Source organism: Aureobasidium melanogenum (assembly GCF_000721775.1).
Source record: "Aureobasidium melanogenum CBS 110374 unplaced genomic scaffold scaffold_15, whole genome shotgun sequence".
In the NCBI taxonomy this organism is placed as follows: domain Eukaryota; kingdom Fungi; phylum Ascomycota; class Dothideomycetes; order Dothideales; family Saccotheciaceae; genus Aureobasidium; species Aureobasidium melanogenum.
Genome location: NW_024470067.1, coordinates 476,354 through 492,924, shown reverse-complemented (window position 1 = coordinate 492,924; position 16,571 = coordinate 476,354). Strand labels below are relative to the sequence as shown.

The following is a 16,571-nucleotide window of genomic DNA, read 5'->3' as shown; positions in this document are numbered from 1 at the left end:
GCATTTCAAAAAATGCAAAATGTGATGGTTGATGTTTTCGCGGCAGAGTTGATGGCGTTTGTTGCTGACAGCATGAGAGCGGAGCCGAGCTGCATGTGATTGTCGCGCTTTTGTCAACAAAGACCCAAATAAATGACAACAGACTCGATTGCTTGTCGCAACACATCCAAATCACCATCACACAATGCCTGAAGCACTTGCGACAACGAAACGCAAGTTTCACAAACTCCTCGACAGCCGCTTCGGATCTCCCTCGGCGCCGGCAGCAGCAACACCTCCTAGACCTGTATCGCAGGGCACAATCAGCGAACCAGCAACCAAGCGCATTCGATCGAGCGGCTCGACGACATCTCTAGCGGCCAGCCTACGCAGCAAGACAGTACCAAAGTCGTCCATTAACCCAGTCAGAGGAGAGCCCAATTTTGCGCCATGGTCGCATGATGCTTTCGTCAAGCGGTTGCGCAGCTTCGGCCCTGTTACCAATTGGCACCCTAAGCCTGATGCTATCAATGAAGTCGAGTGGGCTAAGCGAGGATGGTGGTGTGTGGATACAAATACTGTCGGTTGCAAGGGAGGGTGTCAACAGCGAGTCGTGGTCAAGGTCGAGCCCATCGTCAAGAGACGTCGCGTCCAGACTGAGGAAGAAGCTCAAGAGCAGGAACAAGAAGACGACGATGATGATGACGAGGACAATGATCAGGAAGAGTTGGAACAAGCATTGGTGGAAAAGTACAAGGAGCTCATTGTTGAGGGACACTCGGAAGACTGTCTATGGAGGAAGGCTGGTTGCAAGGACGACATTTACCGATTACCTATTGTCAAGTCGACTGTCTGGCAGCCCGAACTGCGCATGCGTTTCCAGTCTCTCTTGAAGATAGAGCCGTCACTCGCCAACCTGACTCTACAACCTGCTGAACTCAATCCATCTCCTGAAAAGATTCTCGCAAACCTCCCGACAACTCTTCTCCAAGAGCCAGAAGGACCCAGCTCAAGCGAGGATACGGACATCGCAGAAGAGACGAAGCAAAAAGCACTAAAAGTTGCCATCTGCGGCTGGCAAGGTTCGACAGAATCCAGCACGCAACTCCTAGCATGCGAGGCCTGCTTCCAAAGAATAGGTCTCTGGATGTACCAGCCCGACTACAAACCCCACAGATTTGACGACGACGATGAAGAGGAACAAGACCGCAGCCTCGACCTCATACAGCTACATCGCGAGCACTGTCCCTGGCGCAATCCGACCACCCAAGCTGCTACAGGAAACTATGCTGGCAAGTCTGCTCACTCTATCCTTCTTGATGTTCTGGACCGCTATATCGATGAGCAGAGGCGTAGATCGAGAGGTACTATTCATGGCTCTGCTGTAGCTGACAACGATGTGGAGAGTGATGCGGGAGCGACGGATGATGGTAGAGAAAGTTTGGCTCTGGAGACTCTGCCGTCCATGCCAGAACTGAGCAGGGCAGAGACGGAGAAGCATGATAAGGAGAGGCTATCCAAGTTGAGGCGTCTGAAGACGGTTCTAGGATTCAAAAGAAGGGCACCGCCCGCTGCCTGAAGCAGGAAAGGAGATATCAACCAGTCAAACAAATGCATACTCAGTATAAAGAGGCATCATCGCTTCTTTCAAGTGTCTATGTTCGTTCTTGCTCGTGTCACCCCGTCACAGAATATCTTGCTTTCCAGGACAGACAAGTCGCAAACTGATCTCCAAAGTCTCGATCCAAGTGGCCTTCGCTTGCTCTCCGGGATAAGCAGGAGGATCTGCTGTCGCTGATACGTGCCTCAATGCCTAAGACATTGGGTCCCGCCAGTTCGGCAGTTGGTAAATGTCCATGAAGCAGAACTGCAGCTTCGGCGAGGTACACAGTATTACCATCCGGTCACACCAATCAACTTCATAGCATTTTGATTGCATGTTCTCGTAGATTGCTCCCCCTAAGTGCGATAATCAATCCTGGGGCAAACTAATGGAATTTTTCTGATGCCTGTCAAAAAGTGATGATGGTATGACGAGTCGGGGATAGGGAATCGATATCGCCGAAGAGTGACGGAGGGTCGGTGAAGTCGCGTGTGTCACAGAGCGTGGGGTTCCATGTTTCGAGATGCCATCGCCAACTTTCTTTGGTACACTTTGTACTTTTGACGGCGACAACGACGACAATGGCGGGCGGACGAGATAACATCACGGTGTTGCCACCATCACCACTTGATGATGACAATGAACAACGACCTTTGCTGGACGAGGCACACCCCGATCATGGAACCATTGACAGAAGTGTGGCTGCACAAGAGGAAGAGGGCGAGGCGGATGCGATTGATGAGCCTACCTCTGCAAAAGTCGTGGTCATCATGGTCTGTCTATGGGTTGGCTCCTTCTGGGCTGCTATGGGTGACCATCTCCCAATCTCGATGCTTGAACGGCAGTATACTAATCAATTGGCTCTCCAGACTCGACCATCGTGGCCACTCTTGCTTCTCCCATCAGTCGAAACTTTCACTCGTCAACTCTGCTCTCTTGGATCGCTACAGGTTATCTGATCGCCAATGCTGCCTTTCAGCCTCTCTCGGGAAAGATGTCGGATATCTATGGAAGAAAGGCTGGTATCATATTCGCGAGCAGCTTCTTCTCTATTGGTACTTTGATCTGTGGTTTGGCTCAGAATGCCCCCATGATGATCTTGGGACGTGTTGTTGCTGGTACAGGTGGTGGGTATGTACAAGTGCTGTGCGACTCAGGTAAAAGGATCGTTGCTGATATCATTGCAGCTGTCTCAACACCATTTCGACCTTCATCGCTAGTGATCTGATCCCTCTTAGAAAGCGTGGACTCTGGCAAGGCTTTGCAAACCTCATCTACGGAACTGGCATGGGCCTGGGAGGTATCTTTGGTGGTCTTATGAACGATCACCTTAACTGGAGATGGGCTTTCTACATCCAGGTTCCTTTCATCGTGCTTGCTGGTATCCTTGGCTGGTACTTTGTTGACATTCCTATCAAGGAAGGCAACTCAAAGGAACGCATCAAGCGTGTCGATTTCCTCGGCGCTATTACCTTGTGCACTGCCCTTGTTTTGCTCTTACTCGGTCTCAACAGTGGCGGCAACATCGTACCCTGGAACCACCCTCTGGTCTATGTCAGCTTGCCTCTCTCCGGACTCGCCTTGGTAGCCTTCGTCTACGTCGAAGACAAGGTCGCAAAGGAACCCGTCATCCCTATCCGCCTACTCCTCCACCGCACCGTCGCTTCAGCATGTCTGACAAACTGGTTCTTGACTATGGCCGTCTACGCGCTCTTCTACTACGTCCCCATCTACTTCCAGATCGTCCAAGGTTTATCCGCCACCGCAGCAGGCACAAGACTAGTCCCCCAATCCATCGGTACAGCTTGTGGCTCTCTAGGCGCTGGCGTGATCATGCGCGCAACAGGCCGTTACTGGTGGCTCTCCACCTTTTCACTAACGCTATACATCATCGCCGCTGTGCTCATCGCCACTACCTTTAATGCAGGCGTCAATGGCGTACTTCCCTTCGTCTGGCTGTTTGCCTCTGGAACTGCCTATGGCGCTATGCTAACAGTAACCCTACTCGCCCTTCTCTCAGCAGTAGGCCACGAACACCAAGCCGTCATCACATCCGCCTCGTACGCTTTCCGCAGCACCGGCTCTACAATCGGCATCACCATCGCCTCTGCAGTGTTCCAAAACAAACTGTCCGCTGGTCTCTACGCACGTTTTGGAGATTTACCTGGTGCGGATAAGGTTATCGCCCGTATCAGAGATGATGTAGGCGATATCTCTTTCTTGCCCCCTGGTTGGGAAGACGGGGTTCGCGATACGTATATTGAGAGTTTGAGGGCTGTGTGGGTGGTTATTGTGGTTCTGGCTGGTGTGGCGGGCTTTGTTAGTTTGTTTATGCGTGAGCATACTTTGCATAATAATTTGAGTAGAAAGTAGAAAGATGGACATTGCATATCAGGGGTGTTTTTGTTTCTGTTGTCCGTTCATTTGTCTTGGTGGGTTGTGGAGTTTTTGGATGGTGAGATGTGTATAGAAAGGTAGATTAGAATGGCAACATACTTTATCACAAGGGAAGGCAGATTTCTCGTTTTCAATTTCTGATGCTGCGGATCAAGATGTCCTCTGTTCATGCCTTCCGTCTTGATTACTCCTGCCTCCCCGCGTCAAGTATGTAACTCGTGTAGCTGTAAAAGTGCACAATACCAACAAGAAAACAGAACATTGTCCACTGAGAAACCACAGATACAGACATCTCTGTGGATATGTCTAGATTTCCAAAAAGCACTGTGCCTTTTCGTAGCGTATTCTCTGCCTCTCTGCGTAGTCGGAGAACGATGAATTGGATTGAAGGCTACAGACTTTCTTCGCCCCCTATGCACCTACATAGGTCAATGTCATGAAACCCCTTTTCACCATCTCCGTGTGCTGACCACGGTCCCAACGCACCTATACAAATGCACACTATTTTCTCTCAAGATGGTGTCTCCAGAGAAAGAACACGCCTAAGAAAACGCTCTATCAAGTTTGGCAAGAGCTTCCTTCTTTTCCTTATCCAAAAGGATTTTATCACCCAAAGGAAGGTCGCGAAGTGCAGTCTGCATAAGCTCTGCAGCCTTTTCCGCCGTCATTTTAGGATGCGGACGAGGTTTCTGTGGTCCTGTAGACAATTGGCCGATATCTTTTCTGCGGAGGCCGACTTGACCTTTTCCATCCATGAATGTTTCGTAGCCATTAGTGTCGAGCACTTCTTGAGGGACTGGTGGGACTTGGAAGGGGATTAGTTGGTCTGGGTGAGTGAGTTTGCCGTGGGGGATTTCGGCGTAGGTGGGCATGCGGGTTTCGCCTGCTGCTGCCATGCCGGCCATGTCTTTGATTACGGCTTGGTTGTCCTCGTTGTTCTCGACTGCGAAGCGCAAGCACATGATGGCGTGTTCGCGAATGTATGGGTTGTGCTCATCGTGACGGCAGCAGCCCACCAGTGCTTCCAATCCACCGTATTCACGAACTTGGTCTTGCACTTTGCGATTCTTCCAGATCAGCGAGGAGAGTACGAGGACCGTCAGTTTCTTGAGGTTGCGCCACTCAAAGTCCGAAGGCTCATCTTGCGGATCCTCTGGGTATGCCAAGGGAGTTTCAGCTTCAAAAATTGTAGTGTTCGGAGGCTGAGCGTTGGCATCTGTCGGTGGGATAGGAAGTGGTGGAAGAGTGTTAGCCAGATCCGGAGACAAATCGAATGGTCGTTCCACACTTATAGGCAGAGGCTTGAGGTTCTGAGGTGGTGCTGGTGGAGGTGGGTAATTGTGAGCCGGCGGTTGGTAATTATGATTCTGTTGGTGAGGAGGGGGACGTCTTGGAACGGGTCCGTGTGATGTGCCTCCAGGTCCGAGTTTAGGGATTGCAGCTTCCAATTCCTTGAGCAATGTCACAAGCTCGCTCGCGACTTCCCACTGTGCCATCACATCCTTCCAAATGCTCTCTTCGGTGAGCACGGCGAAGAACTCGAGGTATTGGTACACGCCTTCGTACATACGCTCCATGTCCCACAAGTTAAGCGGGAAGTCTTCAGGCGAAGCTAGATTCTGGTGGATCTTGCCTTGCAGGAAGATGAGTGCACATGTTTGCGGAATGATATGCTGGCGGAATTCGGTAAAGATGAAATTGACGATGTGGACGTCAACTCTGAGCGGATACGAGTCACTGGGCTGTGGGTTCGTCTTGGAAGCCTCGGCTCTCGATCTGAAGATGTTGGTAAGCAGCTTCATGATCACCGCTTGAGCCGGTGAGATTATGTCTTTGGATCTCGATTTGTCCCGGAAGGCGTGGTAAGCGTAAGGCATCAAGCCGTTTACCAAGATTGCCTCCATAATCTTGACCATGAATTTGAAATAGAGCTCTTCCTCTCGCAAGTCCCAAGCAGCAACAAATATCAAGAGCTCTCTCAACAGATTCTTTCCATTGTCTTGAGCCAATAGCAGATGGCATCTAACCGTATGCATATTGACAATTGCGTTAGTCTCTTCGGTTGATGTGCCAGCTTGTGTTGATTTTGCAGGCGGTACAATGCCAGACATGACGATCATAGGCAATACTTCGATCTCCGACGGTCCTAGGATCAGCGGAACGTCTGTCAGGAGACCACGTCCATCCTCGCTCGAACCAGGATATTCGTCTTCGTCTTCACTCTCCTCTTCCTCGCTCTCTTCGTCCAAGCCTACATCATCCTCATCTGTCCGATTCTCATAGACCGGTGAGGCTGGAGAAGCAATAGGTGAAGCTGGGCTTGTGATTTGAGCTTGTTGTGGTGGCGGAACAGGATAGCTTTCCAATCGTTTCATGAGTTCTGATTTACCGCTTTCTAAAATCTTGGCTCCTGCCGAGGCGGTGAACATCATCTTGTAGTCATCCTCTGCCACAGGTCTAGGTCCTGTTGCTGACTTTTCGTCGGGGAATGCGATAGCTCCATCTGCGTTGTAGACCGGAGGTTCCATGGGGGCGACCTTTGTACCTTCGGCCTTCATGCGATCACCGAGTTGCTCCTCAATGTGGGCAATTCGTGCAGCAACTTGGTCTGCATGCGCTCTGTCTGACTTGTCCTTTTCGGCTTGTGCGAGACGTCGTGCATCCTGGTAAGCTGCCAATTCCTTTTCATACTGTTGCGCAAGGGCATCGTATTGTTTGTTGAAAGTTGTCTTTTCCTTGTCGGACAGAATACTCCATCTGGCAGCGAGAGCTTTTGCGACACTATCTGGAGTTGCGGTTGGGCCAAGAGCCTCTCTCGTCTCTGCTTGATGTTGCCTCACGAACAGTACATATCCAGATACAGGCCTTGAGGGAGGTTTCATTTGATCCTTGTTCGCCAAAAGTCGTTTCGCGTTCAAGGCATCTTGTGCAGCATCATAAGTAGCCTTGCTTGTCTCGCCAAGTGCGACCAGGATATCGCCGGTGGAGACAGGTGGTTTGGGCATTTCGCCGAGAGCAGGTTGGCCGCCAGTCGCATCGTCAGTATCTTCAGCCAGAATACCTTCGGTTGAGTTGTCGAACAGGGCAACCCACAGCATCAGCTTCCTTCGTTCGTTGCGAGCGACCAGGTTGTTCAAGAATTGAAGGGAGGTTATGAGTAGCTTCTTGTAAGCATTCACAATCCACTGCCACTTTTCTTCATCGCCAGTACCAGCATCGCCATCAAATCCTCTTGCCGTGACTCGCACGCAACAGTTGATCAATCTGAATATTTCCTGGTCGAATGTGCACTCGGCAGCCAGATCTTGAGCCTTCTCGCCGATCGTGAGCGTGTTACGCAGGATCGAAACCAGGTCATTGAGCCTTTCCAAGTCTTTCCACAGCCCAGGGTAGTTTTGAGCAATGAGAGCACCCGAGGTTGATTCGTAATCGACGGCGGAAGGATCCCAGACGGCAAAGGAACGGCGTTCGAGCGAGGGAATGGCGGCGCGGAACAAGGTGACCATGTCTTTCCAAACGTTGTCATCGGTACCAAGACCTTCTCTGCAGAGCAACAAGCGCATTAGTCATAGGCAAGTGTGAATGGAGGCGTGCATGTGACTAACCTGACTTCTGGTTGCTGCGCCGAAGCCTTGAGTATGCCCTTACAAACCGATCTATCCAGCCTCTCCAACATGGATTCCTTCATAAACGTCGGGCTCTTGAAGTGCATCGTGTATGCGGGCAGTCCGATGCGCAGCAGTGTGCTGTAGGCATGGCCCGTCACAGTATCCTCGTAGGACGTCATCTTCTTGTTGCGCAACCCCTCCAGGCAGATAGCGATACTGTCGTAAGTGTGTTCCCGTATCCCAGTAAAGAAATGCGATATATGGATGTACTGATAACTTCGTCACTTCAATATGAAACACCTTGAAGGTTTCACAGTTGACTTGAAAGCTCGGTCCAACGATGCCGCCATGGTTTGCCGAAGTTTCTCCACTCGAGGGAGTCGCATGTCTCTTGCGAAGCCTCGACTTTGATATTTCCCTTTCATCACCAAACATACAGACATCATCGCACTGCAAGACAAACTTAAGGGAACACCTCAAGTAGGGTATTGATGTCGTAAATTCATTATGTATCTCCAGCCTCGACCAATGGTTCTGCTCGCTCATGCTTGCCCTTGAGCCTGTCTGGCAGCTCTCCACTCCTTCTCAGTCTTGTGCGATACAGTCTGCACATTCATGACAGAACCATTCTCATGCGCATTTGGCTTGAACAGAGCATCTCTGGGTGACGCTGCTGGTGTAAAGATATCTGATGCTCCATCATCGAATGCAGAAGCCTCAACCTTGGCTGCCTCGATATCCTTCTCACGAGCTTCCTTCTGGTTGTTCTTGTGCTTGAGCCAGCGCAGAATGAGAATCAGAATAACGATGGTAGACACGAATCCAATAATGACGCCAATCGGGATTGCGTTTTCGTATGCCATGGCGCAATGGAAGGCTTCGAGTGTGAAAATGACCTTTGGCGGTTGCTGATCGCTATTGTGTAGATTCTCAAATTCGTCGAGGTAGTACATAAAAGGTGGAATGGTCGTCTGCGAAATGTCAGAAGTTTTATATTAACCATGAAAATTGGTGTAAGGATTACCAGATAATCAGAGGATGTCTATTAAGCAATTGGATTGAGGCTGAGAATCAGTAAATACTGCAATGGCGACAGAGAATCGTGGGCGTTTACATCTCTTATGTAGCAGCTACACAAAACAGTAGATCATGGCCAACCAGGCAGTGCAACAGGTGTAGGGAGCCTGAAACCCTTCGGATCAGGCCCGCAATTTGCGCTGAATCGAAATCCTTGTAAACCCCAGCGAATGATGTTGAGTGTGGACGGGACGATCAAAATATTCACCTCCCCACTCTTTCAACGACGGTACCGATGGGCTGACGAGTCCAAATGTACATCAGAACAGTTGCATGACCGCTTGCAGAGAATTCAAGCGAGGAGTTTTATCCTTGCTGAGAATCATTGAACATTGACCTCTAGGTAAGCTGATCAACCCATTAGCTGCGCGACCCTCTCAGCTGCGCGTTTCGCGATTTCCACGCTCAATCAACATAACCACTTCCCCCTCAACTCAACCAATAACCACGTCGTCGCAATGGATCAACGCGAGCAATCTATTTAATCGGCCGTCGAAGATTTCAACAATGGCGTGTTTTCATCGATCCGAGCGACTACGCGCGCGCATGGCATGGCCGAATCGACGCTCCGTTCGCGTCTAGCTAGCACAACGAATCGACGTATAGCACACTAACACCGTAAGAGATTATCAATTCGATAAGAGGAGTTTCTCGTTACATAGATACTTAAATAAGAGGTATAAGGCTTCCCTCCCTTGCATGCTCGTTGTCGCAAAATAGCCACCCGAATTTTAGCGATAAATGGCGATACCTAGCTACTTAGAAAGAAGTTTATTACTAAGTTAATCTAAGATAATCTAAGTATTGCCTTAGTTATTAGAAGGCCTATTAATTATGAGCATATTAATAGAACACACCCTAAAGTAATATAGAAGTTCTATACTTTATATAAAGACATCGTCCGCCGCTATAAGATTTAGCTATGTAATATATGGAATATGGATAAACATAGCATTGCTTTAGGTGTATATACCAATTCCTATATCCTTAGATCATTAAAGAAGAAGTACTTATATGTTAAATCACTAGAATTATGCAAATAGGTCTTAATTATTAAAGTTATATCCCCTATAAATAGATTTATCTATCCCCTTATGATTTTTAAGGGTGTAGTACTACAAACTAGCTATTTTCCTATAAGTATACCTAACTAGGAATATACAAGCTCTAAAAATAGCTAGACTACTAATAAGAAGGGGTTATCTTAGTTAAAAACCATGTTTAAGCTAGAAACAAGGCCTAAAAAAGATATCTAGCGTCTTTTTATTCTAGATGGCCATAGCAGCTATATAGCCATTAATTTCCACTAGTTTGCATATTAAAATAAGATATATCTCTTATTTCTACCTACTTATATAAGCCATGTATTATAACCTTTAGATCTTAGTGTTTTTGCACCTTTGAAATTAAGATACTAATCTTAAATTGCAGATTTGGCTTTGCTAGATAATGCCTTACCTATTAAGAAGCAACGCTTTATTACTTACTATAATTTAGCTTAAAGAGAGACATTTACACCTTGCCTATTATATATAGGCTAGCAAGTAGTAGGTCTCTATCTATTTAACCCTTTAAAAGGGCTAAATTCTTCCTAAGTTTAGGCTTTAAAACCATGTTAATCTACACTACTATAAACCTAAGAAACCACTTTAATTTTTAGCATACTAAAGAGCTTACAATATATACATTATACTACTTAATTAATTCGTAAAAAATCAGGCGAGAAATAGGCACTATACTAAGCCTTATATAAGGCTAGCTATGTAATTAACTATCTTAACGCAAACTAGGTCGCTCTATAGCACCGTAATAACTAACTCGAGGCTCAACTTAAGCAACTAGCTACTAAGAAGCGCAAGAAAGTTCCTATAAACCTAAACACTCAATTCGCGAACATTTAAAACATCATGCGCGCGAAAGAGGCCCTCGTATAATAAGAGGCATAAGAGGCAGCAAAATAAGCGATATACGACGCATCTGCTGCTGCGCGCGAAGTCGCTGAACAGAGCTTCGAATCGCTACAATTTGAGTGGCAGATAGATAACTATTGATGTATATACAACGAGTTCAATTGAAGCCTCTCAGCTGGTGTGCGACGCTCAGCTGCGCAGCTAAGAGGGTCGCGCAGCTAATGGGTTGATCAGCTTACACAACAATTGTATCTTGTTGCAATTTGTCGAGACAGAATTGTAAGCGTTCCACTCATATTTACAGTTCATCTGTTAGAATGACTATACGTTAAGTACGGACAAGTTTGATCCGAGAGAGAGCGTGAATGTACGTTGTGGATATAATCAGCTTCGCAGAGCATGGTCTAGATACAAAGAAGGAAGAGCTAAGGTGTTTTGAGAGGCAAGATTGAACGTAACAATGAAGCGTAATGAGCTCTGGCAAATGCATTTTAAATATCCCTCAAGATGCTGAGAGAAGAGGAGCAGCGTCAATAGAATAGATGCCAGCTGCGATCCGAAGAAGATATATAGAAAAGCAAAGAAAAGAAAATCAAAATGAATGCGCCAAATTCAGCTCGTAGAGCCATTGGCTCATGATCACATCATAGCCGATTTTGCCTGAGCCTTGCCGATGCAAAGCAATGTCAAAGAGATAGACGTAAGTAAAGTCGTGATAGCAAAAATAAGAAGCGCAAGCCGGTGGATGAAAGGTTCAAGAAAGCAGTAAACCAGTGCTGGCAGGTGCCTGCGACAGCTAAGCCGACTGCTTCAAGTCTTGGTTGATGCTGTCTGGAAGGATAGGCTGGTTCGAAGTCTTCTGTTGCTTGTACCAAACCTTGCAAACGAAGATTGCAGAGACTGCGACTGCCATGATGCCCAGAATGCTGATGATGGGAACCTCGACGGTCTGAGTAATCATGGTCACAAGATAAGTGATTGCTGCGAGTTGTCAGAGAACGGGCATTATAGCATGCAACATCAACATACTAATCGAAAATCCGAGCGATGCAACGACCGAACTTCTTGCGCGGAATGGGCCCCAGGTGTCAAGAGCAGCAAATCCGAGACACCAAAAGATAGACAGCAGCACAATCGAAATACAATCGAATGGTATGCCTGCGAGCGAAGCTTCGAAGACTTGCTGAACAACTCTGGTAGGGAGGTTGTGAATGTCATTGTGAAATTCCGAGACGGTTCTGGCGGCGTCTGTCACGTTTTCGGTGACGGCCGAGATGGCTTCTAGAAGCATATTGGTTCTGTGTTGTAAGGCTCTTGTTGTCTCGGTGTTATGAGCCAGAGCGAGTGCGAGTTGCTTGTTGTCGTTAGCGGCGAAGAACAGAAACGTATGAGATCAGAGACTCACTTGGTTTTGCTGAGCCAGAGCCACTGAGGCCGCCAGTGAGTTGTCATGAGACTGATCGATCTTGATAGCAATATCAAGAGCCTGACTAAGGTGGTGTGTTACATCTGCCTGTGCTTCCTGAGCTCGGTGACGGTGGTTCTCAAGATCCGAGGTAATGTGAGAAGACGCCTGTGAGTAATCAGTATCAGAACGAACTCTCCGAGGCACGCTCAACCCACCTTGCGGACTCTCTCGACATCGCGGTTCAAATTCTGGATGTTATCGTCAAGCTCGTGGATGTTGACTTGAAACTTTGCCCACTGTTCAGCGATGCGATTCTGCATGTCGAGATCTGTGTTCAGAGCAAGATGGAAGGACTGCATGTTCTTGCCCATCTCAGTCCATTGTCTCTCGAACATGCGATGCTCCTCAGTCGTGTCCGCCATGACGTTGGATGCCTCCAAGACTGCCTCGAGCATGAGCTTCACCTTCTCAACCATGTTGTCTGATTTCACGCGTCAGCGAAAGATTCTCACGAATAGGAAGTTCAGGCCGCACCCTTGTCCAGCTCGGCTCTCATTGAATGACAGAGTAGCACTGCGTTCTGGCGGGCATTTGAGTAGCTGGTCCACCACACTGGGTTAGAAGAAAGTGAAGCCGAGCATTGATCAAGATCTCTGTTGTCATCGAAGTCGCGAGGAGCTGTGGACTTGGAAAAGCGACCATTGACGATAAAGCCTCGAAAACCATTGAACTTGGAAGCTTGCTCGACAGGTCTGAAGGGTGAGCAAGATGAAGGAATGTTGGCGTTGGCATCCATGAGTTCACAGATAGCCAGACGTGTAGCGTAGATCGACTTTGAGCGTTCGAGCATCACGTCAATGCCTTTGTTTGTGTCGAGGGTGGTAGCATGACCGATCTCTGAGCAAGTGTTGAGCAGAGCCTGAGAAGCCAGCTTCTGACATGAAGGAAGCTTCTCAACCTTGTGCATTGTGTTGATGATGGTGTGCATGCCTTCAGTAATGCGAACCTTGTTGGAAGAAAGTTCGATGCCTGTAAGATCTTGAAGATCATGAACCTTGAGGGCTGGTTGGAAGCCCATGCAAGGGAGAAAGAAGAGAAGAGAGAACAGCAGCATGGCCAGCATGTTTGCGTTCACGATCAAGGTCACGAAAGGAAAGAAAGATGATTGACTTCAGATCGTTGGGCCTGAATGAAAGGAATGGTGTTGGGAGCAGGAAGGAAAGAAGGAAAGGGGGACACAAGATCGGAAGAGATCTTTGCAGTGACTGACTTGTCACAATAGACAATGGTTGAATAGACAACTTGTCAAAGTCAATGTTGCAATTGTGGTATTGACAATGCGGAATGGTGAAGCGCGTGGGATGCGCGGAGTCGGCGGAGGTTGCGGAGGAATTGGTTGCCAAGCTTCACTCGGGGCGGAGCTGGAAAGTCGGTTCGCCCTTCATTTGTTTCTCCAGCGAAACATTGTGTCTGTCGCGATACACATCTCGTCCACACTACACACCATGTTCACTCCAGCAAGGCGGCGCTGTGTCAGCGCAATCCAGAACTCTCGCTCCGCAGAAATTTCCATTCCGGCATTCCTCCTCCCAGCCTTCCAGCAGCAATCCTCGTCCTTTTCTACCTCGTCGCCATGCCAGTCAAAGATCGGTAGCGCACCGCTATCATTGCCTCCGGATGTCAAGTTCAACATCGTCGAAGCGCCTGTCCAGAAGAAGGGTGCTAGAGTCAGCCGTACACAAGAAGGCGCTATTGTCCACATTGAGGGCCCTCTTGGAAAGCTGTCTATGCCCATTCCCGCATACATGAACATTGTCTCGGACGAAGCAAAACGCACATACAGCTTGAGCATTCTGGACCAGGAGGAGAGAAAGCAGAGAGAGATGTGGGGTGAGTGAAAGATATCATCAAAGAGCTAGGACTATGTGTCTGACATACTTCAAAGGAACCTGCCGCGCATACTTGCAAAATCACATTCTTGGTGTTAGTGAAGGTCACTCTGCCATCCTCCGTCTGGTTGGTGTCGGTTACCGTGCAACCGTCGAGAAATCCGCCGTCACAAAACAGCCCGAATATCCTGGCCAGGAATTCGTCTCTCTCAAAGTTGGCTACTCACATCCCATTGAACTCGGCGTCCCCAAGGGTGTGAAGGCGAGCACTCCCCAGCCTACACGTATTCTGCTTGAGGGTGTCGAGAAGGAGGTTGTGAAGCAATTCGCTGCCGAGATCCGTGCATGGAGAGTACCCGAGCCCTACAAGGGAAAGGGTATTTTTGTCAACGACGAAACCATCAAGTTGAAGGCCAAGAAGATCAAATAGACGATTCGCTTCTTGCACTATGTATTTACTGTACGATATCTATTCCGAGAGCTGGATCTCATGTTCGAACGGCCTTTCCTTTTCCTGAACTCCGTAGCGTGAAGCAGCAAAGGTGGAGGCGGGACGAGTGCCCGCTCAAAACTGTGACAGTGATTGATGCACGAGTGTCGGAAAGTCTTCAAGTGTTTCGCAGGGTATCATATCGGAGAATAAGCTGCAGGGGAAGGGCCCGAAACGCGACTTACTTGCATGTCGATAGAGGAGTGCCAAGGCCGTGAATTTTAGTCACCTTAATCATTTGATTTCTTCAGCAAGTTATTCAGGGAGTTCTTTAACATAAGCACACCCGAACATCTTGTTTTGATCAACATCCATTATTCAGCTGAAGAGCTCGGTAGATCTTCTTGCATCATATCGATGATGGTCGGTCGTCTAAAGAGTTTTACCCTTGGGTCTCGTATCGCAATATTGGCTCGAACTGGTTTCACCATTGCACCAATGAACTTCTGCGACGCAAGCCACCGTGGTTAAAAAAAGCAGCATCCAAGAGGGATCCCCAGACGGCTACCTCGTACCTTGCAGACCACTTCCAATAGGCGCGACTACATAGGCATTCTACACCCCCTCCTTTGCAAACGGTAGGTTATTAGTCGACCAGCTGAAGCAGTTTCCTGTGACGATTTCTCGCTTCCTGCTCTTGACGAGCTACATTCCTTTTCAATCTGATTACTTTGCTTCCTGTCGCATACTGGTCGCATTCTCTTTTACACCTTGATACCTGATAACGACATCTTGTATACTCTACCATAATGCTCTCAGATCTATTCCTAAGTCGGTCGCGGACTCAGCTGTATGGATATGACAAAGTTCGCGTACCTTTCCACGCCATTCGCGCTGCACAGTTGATCTCCAGTATCATCGTTGGCAGTATAATGGCATTCTTCATCTATCATCTACAACACGACAACTGGCCGACACCGTGGACCTTCAAAGTGGTACGTTCAACCTTGCAACTTCTAGATGTTTCGAGTCACTGACTTTTACCAATAGCTTATGAGCGTTTCGTGGATTACGATAGCTATCCTGGCTGTTACCATCGCCCTCCATCTGCGTGTCGGTCTCAATCCTCAACTCAACCTCATTCTCAACTCCACTGTCTTCGTCATTTGGACTATTGGATTCGGCATGCTGTCTTGGTGGATGTGGGGCACTCTTACACACTATTGCGACGTCAGTCACTGGAACGACGGCACTGGCATTATGGTCTGCAAGATCTACAAGGCTCTGTTCAGCTTTGCGCTGCTAGGACTGTAAGTATCGACTTACCCACACTGGTAATGGCATCATCTGACCAACATACAGGATCTCTACTCTTCTGGCAATCGCACTGGATATCCACATCAGCCGCATGAACACTCTACGCGGCCAACACTTCCGCTTAAACATCTTCGGCGACAGAAAGACCAGCGAAACTCCTATGAATGGCCCATACACCGATGTCAACTCCCGATCAAACTCACAAGACGATCTCAACCACTCGAACGAGAGTCTACCACACGTTGCAACCGGCGATGCATTCGAGATTCCCAAGACAGGATCGCAAAAGACTAGAGCAGGATACACGATTCCGGAATCGCAATTTGACTATGAGACTGGATATTTCGGAGGTCATGCTGAAAGAGTATTTGGCGCAAAGTAGAAAGAGGAAAAGAAGGCTAGAGGCTGTTTCTTCTTGGGTCAAAAATGAGGATAAAAGATGGGAGAACTATAACGCATATCATGAACTTGGTCGTCCTTAATACGGCGGAGGCTGGACCCTCCAAGAGTCTGGACGACCGCAAACAAAACCTGCTCTGTATTACAAGCAGTAAACAATACACCATTTACTACACAAAATCCTGGTTTCTCAGATCGTGAAGTATCATGGCCTGCGTCAAATCACCAGTCACTAAGAACGAACCAATCAATATCACCTCCACAGCTAACCCAGGCAAGTCACTCACCCCTTCACTTTATATCCCAACCCCACCGCCCTCCCCCAACCAGCCACCATCGCTTTGTCGACAAGCGGTGGATTGGCCCAGCGGTGTTGCGTCAGCACCATCGCTGGAAGGTCATCGGTTCGACTCTCAGAGTCGGACTGTAGGGAGTCTGCTCCCTTTCACTCAGAAATGAAACCAGTCTAACTGGTGGCTTTCTCCCCGCTGATTAGGCTCTATACGACTGAGCCTTGGTAGCGGGGATTTGTTTTGCTGGTTTCGTAGGGAGTG

General features: G+C 48.3%; 7 protein-coding genes across 7 annotated transcripts; 4 read left to right on the top strand and 3 right to left on the bottom strand.

Moving 5' to 3' along the window:
* Positions 1 to 184: 184 nt before the first annotated feature.
* Positions 185 to 1,558, top strand: M437DRAFT_76595 (zf-C3HC-domain-containing protein; the record flags this gene model as incomplete). Its single annotated transcript, XM_041026650.1, has 1 exon — positions 185 to 1,558. The coding sequence occupies one exon, from the start codon at positions 185 to 187 to the stop codon at positions 1,556 to 1,558; it is 1,374 nt and encodes a 457-aa protein (XP_040878478.1).
* Positions 1,559 to 2,163: 605 nt separating this feature from the next.
* On the top strand, positions 2,164 to 3,955 carry M437DRAFT_76594 (putative major facilitator superfamily transporter; the record flags this gene model as incomplete). Its single annotated transcript, XM_041026649.1, has 3 exons — positions 2,164 to 2,392; positions 2,452 to 2,713; positions 2,770 to 3,955. 3 exons carry the CDS (start codon positions 2,164 to 2,166, stop codon positions 3,953 to 3,955), a joined length of 1,677 nt encoding a protein of 558 aa, XP_040878477.1.
* A 566-nt stretch (positions 3,956 to 4,521) lies between these two features.
* Positions 4,522 to 7,766, bottom strand: M437DRAFT_52225 (uncharacterized protein; the record flags this gene model as incomplete). Its single annotated transcript, XM_041022320.1, has 2 exons — positions 4,522 to 7,522; positions 7,585 to 7,766. The coding sequence occupies 2 exons, from the start codon at positions 7,764 to 7,766 to the stop codon at positions 4,522 to 4,524; spliced, it is 3,183 nt and encodes a 1,060-aa protein (XP_040878476.1).
* Positions 7,767 to 8,129: 363 nt separating this feature from the next.
* On the bottom strand, positions 8,130 to 8,450 carry M437DRAFT_51747 (uncharacterized protein; the record flags this gene model as incomplete). Its single annotated transcript, XM_041022233.1, has 1 exon — positions 8,130 to 8,450. The coding sequence occupies one exon, from the start codon at positions 8,448 to 8,450 to the stop codon at positions 8,130 to 8,132; it is 321 nt and encodes a 106-aa protein (XP_040878475.1).
* A 2,920-nt stretch (positions 8,451 to 11,370) lies between these two features.
* On the bottom strand, positions 11,371 to 13,105 carry M437DRAFT_85897 (uncharacterized protein; the record flags this gene model as incomplete). Its single annotated transcript, XM_041028364.1, has 5 exons — positions 11,371 to 11,555; positions 11,604 to 11,928; positions 11,980 to 12,147; positions 12,198 to 12,463; positions 12,517 to 13,105. The coding sequence occupies 5 exons, from the start codon at positions 13,103 to 13,105 to the stop codon at positions 11,371 to 11,373; spliced, it is 1,533 nt and encodes a 510-aa protein (XP_040878474.1).
* Positions 13,106 to 13,487: 382 nt separating this feature from the next.
* Positions 13,488 to 14,301, top strand: M437DRAFT_52221 (putative mitochondrial 54S ribosomal protein YmL16; the record flags this gene model as incomplete). The annotated part of the gene is made up of 2 exons (XM_041022319.1): positions 13,488 to 13,872; positions 13,928 to 14,301. 2 exons carry the CDS (start codon positions 13,488 to 13,490, stop codon positions 14,299 to 14,301), a joined length of 759 nt encoding a protein of 252 aa, XP_040878473.1.
* Positions 14,302 to 15,110: 809 nt separating this feature from the next.
* On the top strand, positions 15,111 to 16,000 carry M437DRAFT_85895 (uncharacterized protein; the record flags this gene model as incomplete). The annotated part of the gene is made up of 3 exons (XM_041028363.1): positions 15,111 to 15,296; positions 15,352 to 15,611; positions 15,664 to 16,000. The coding sequence occupies 3 exons, from the start codon at positions 15,111 to 15,113 to the stop codon at positions 15,998 to 16,000; spliced, it is 783 nt and encodes a 260-aa protein (XP_040878472.1).
* Positions 16,001 to 16,571: the final 571 nt, after the last annotated feature.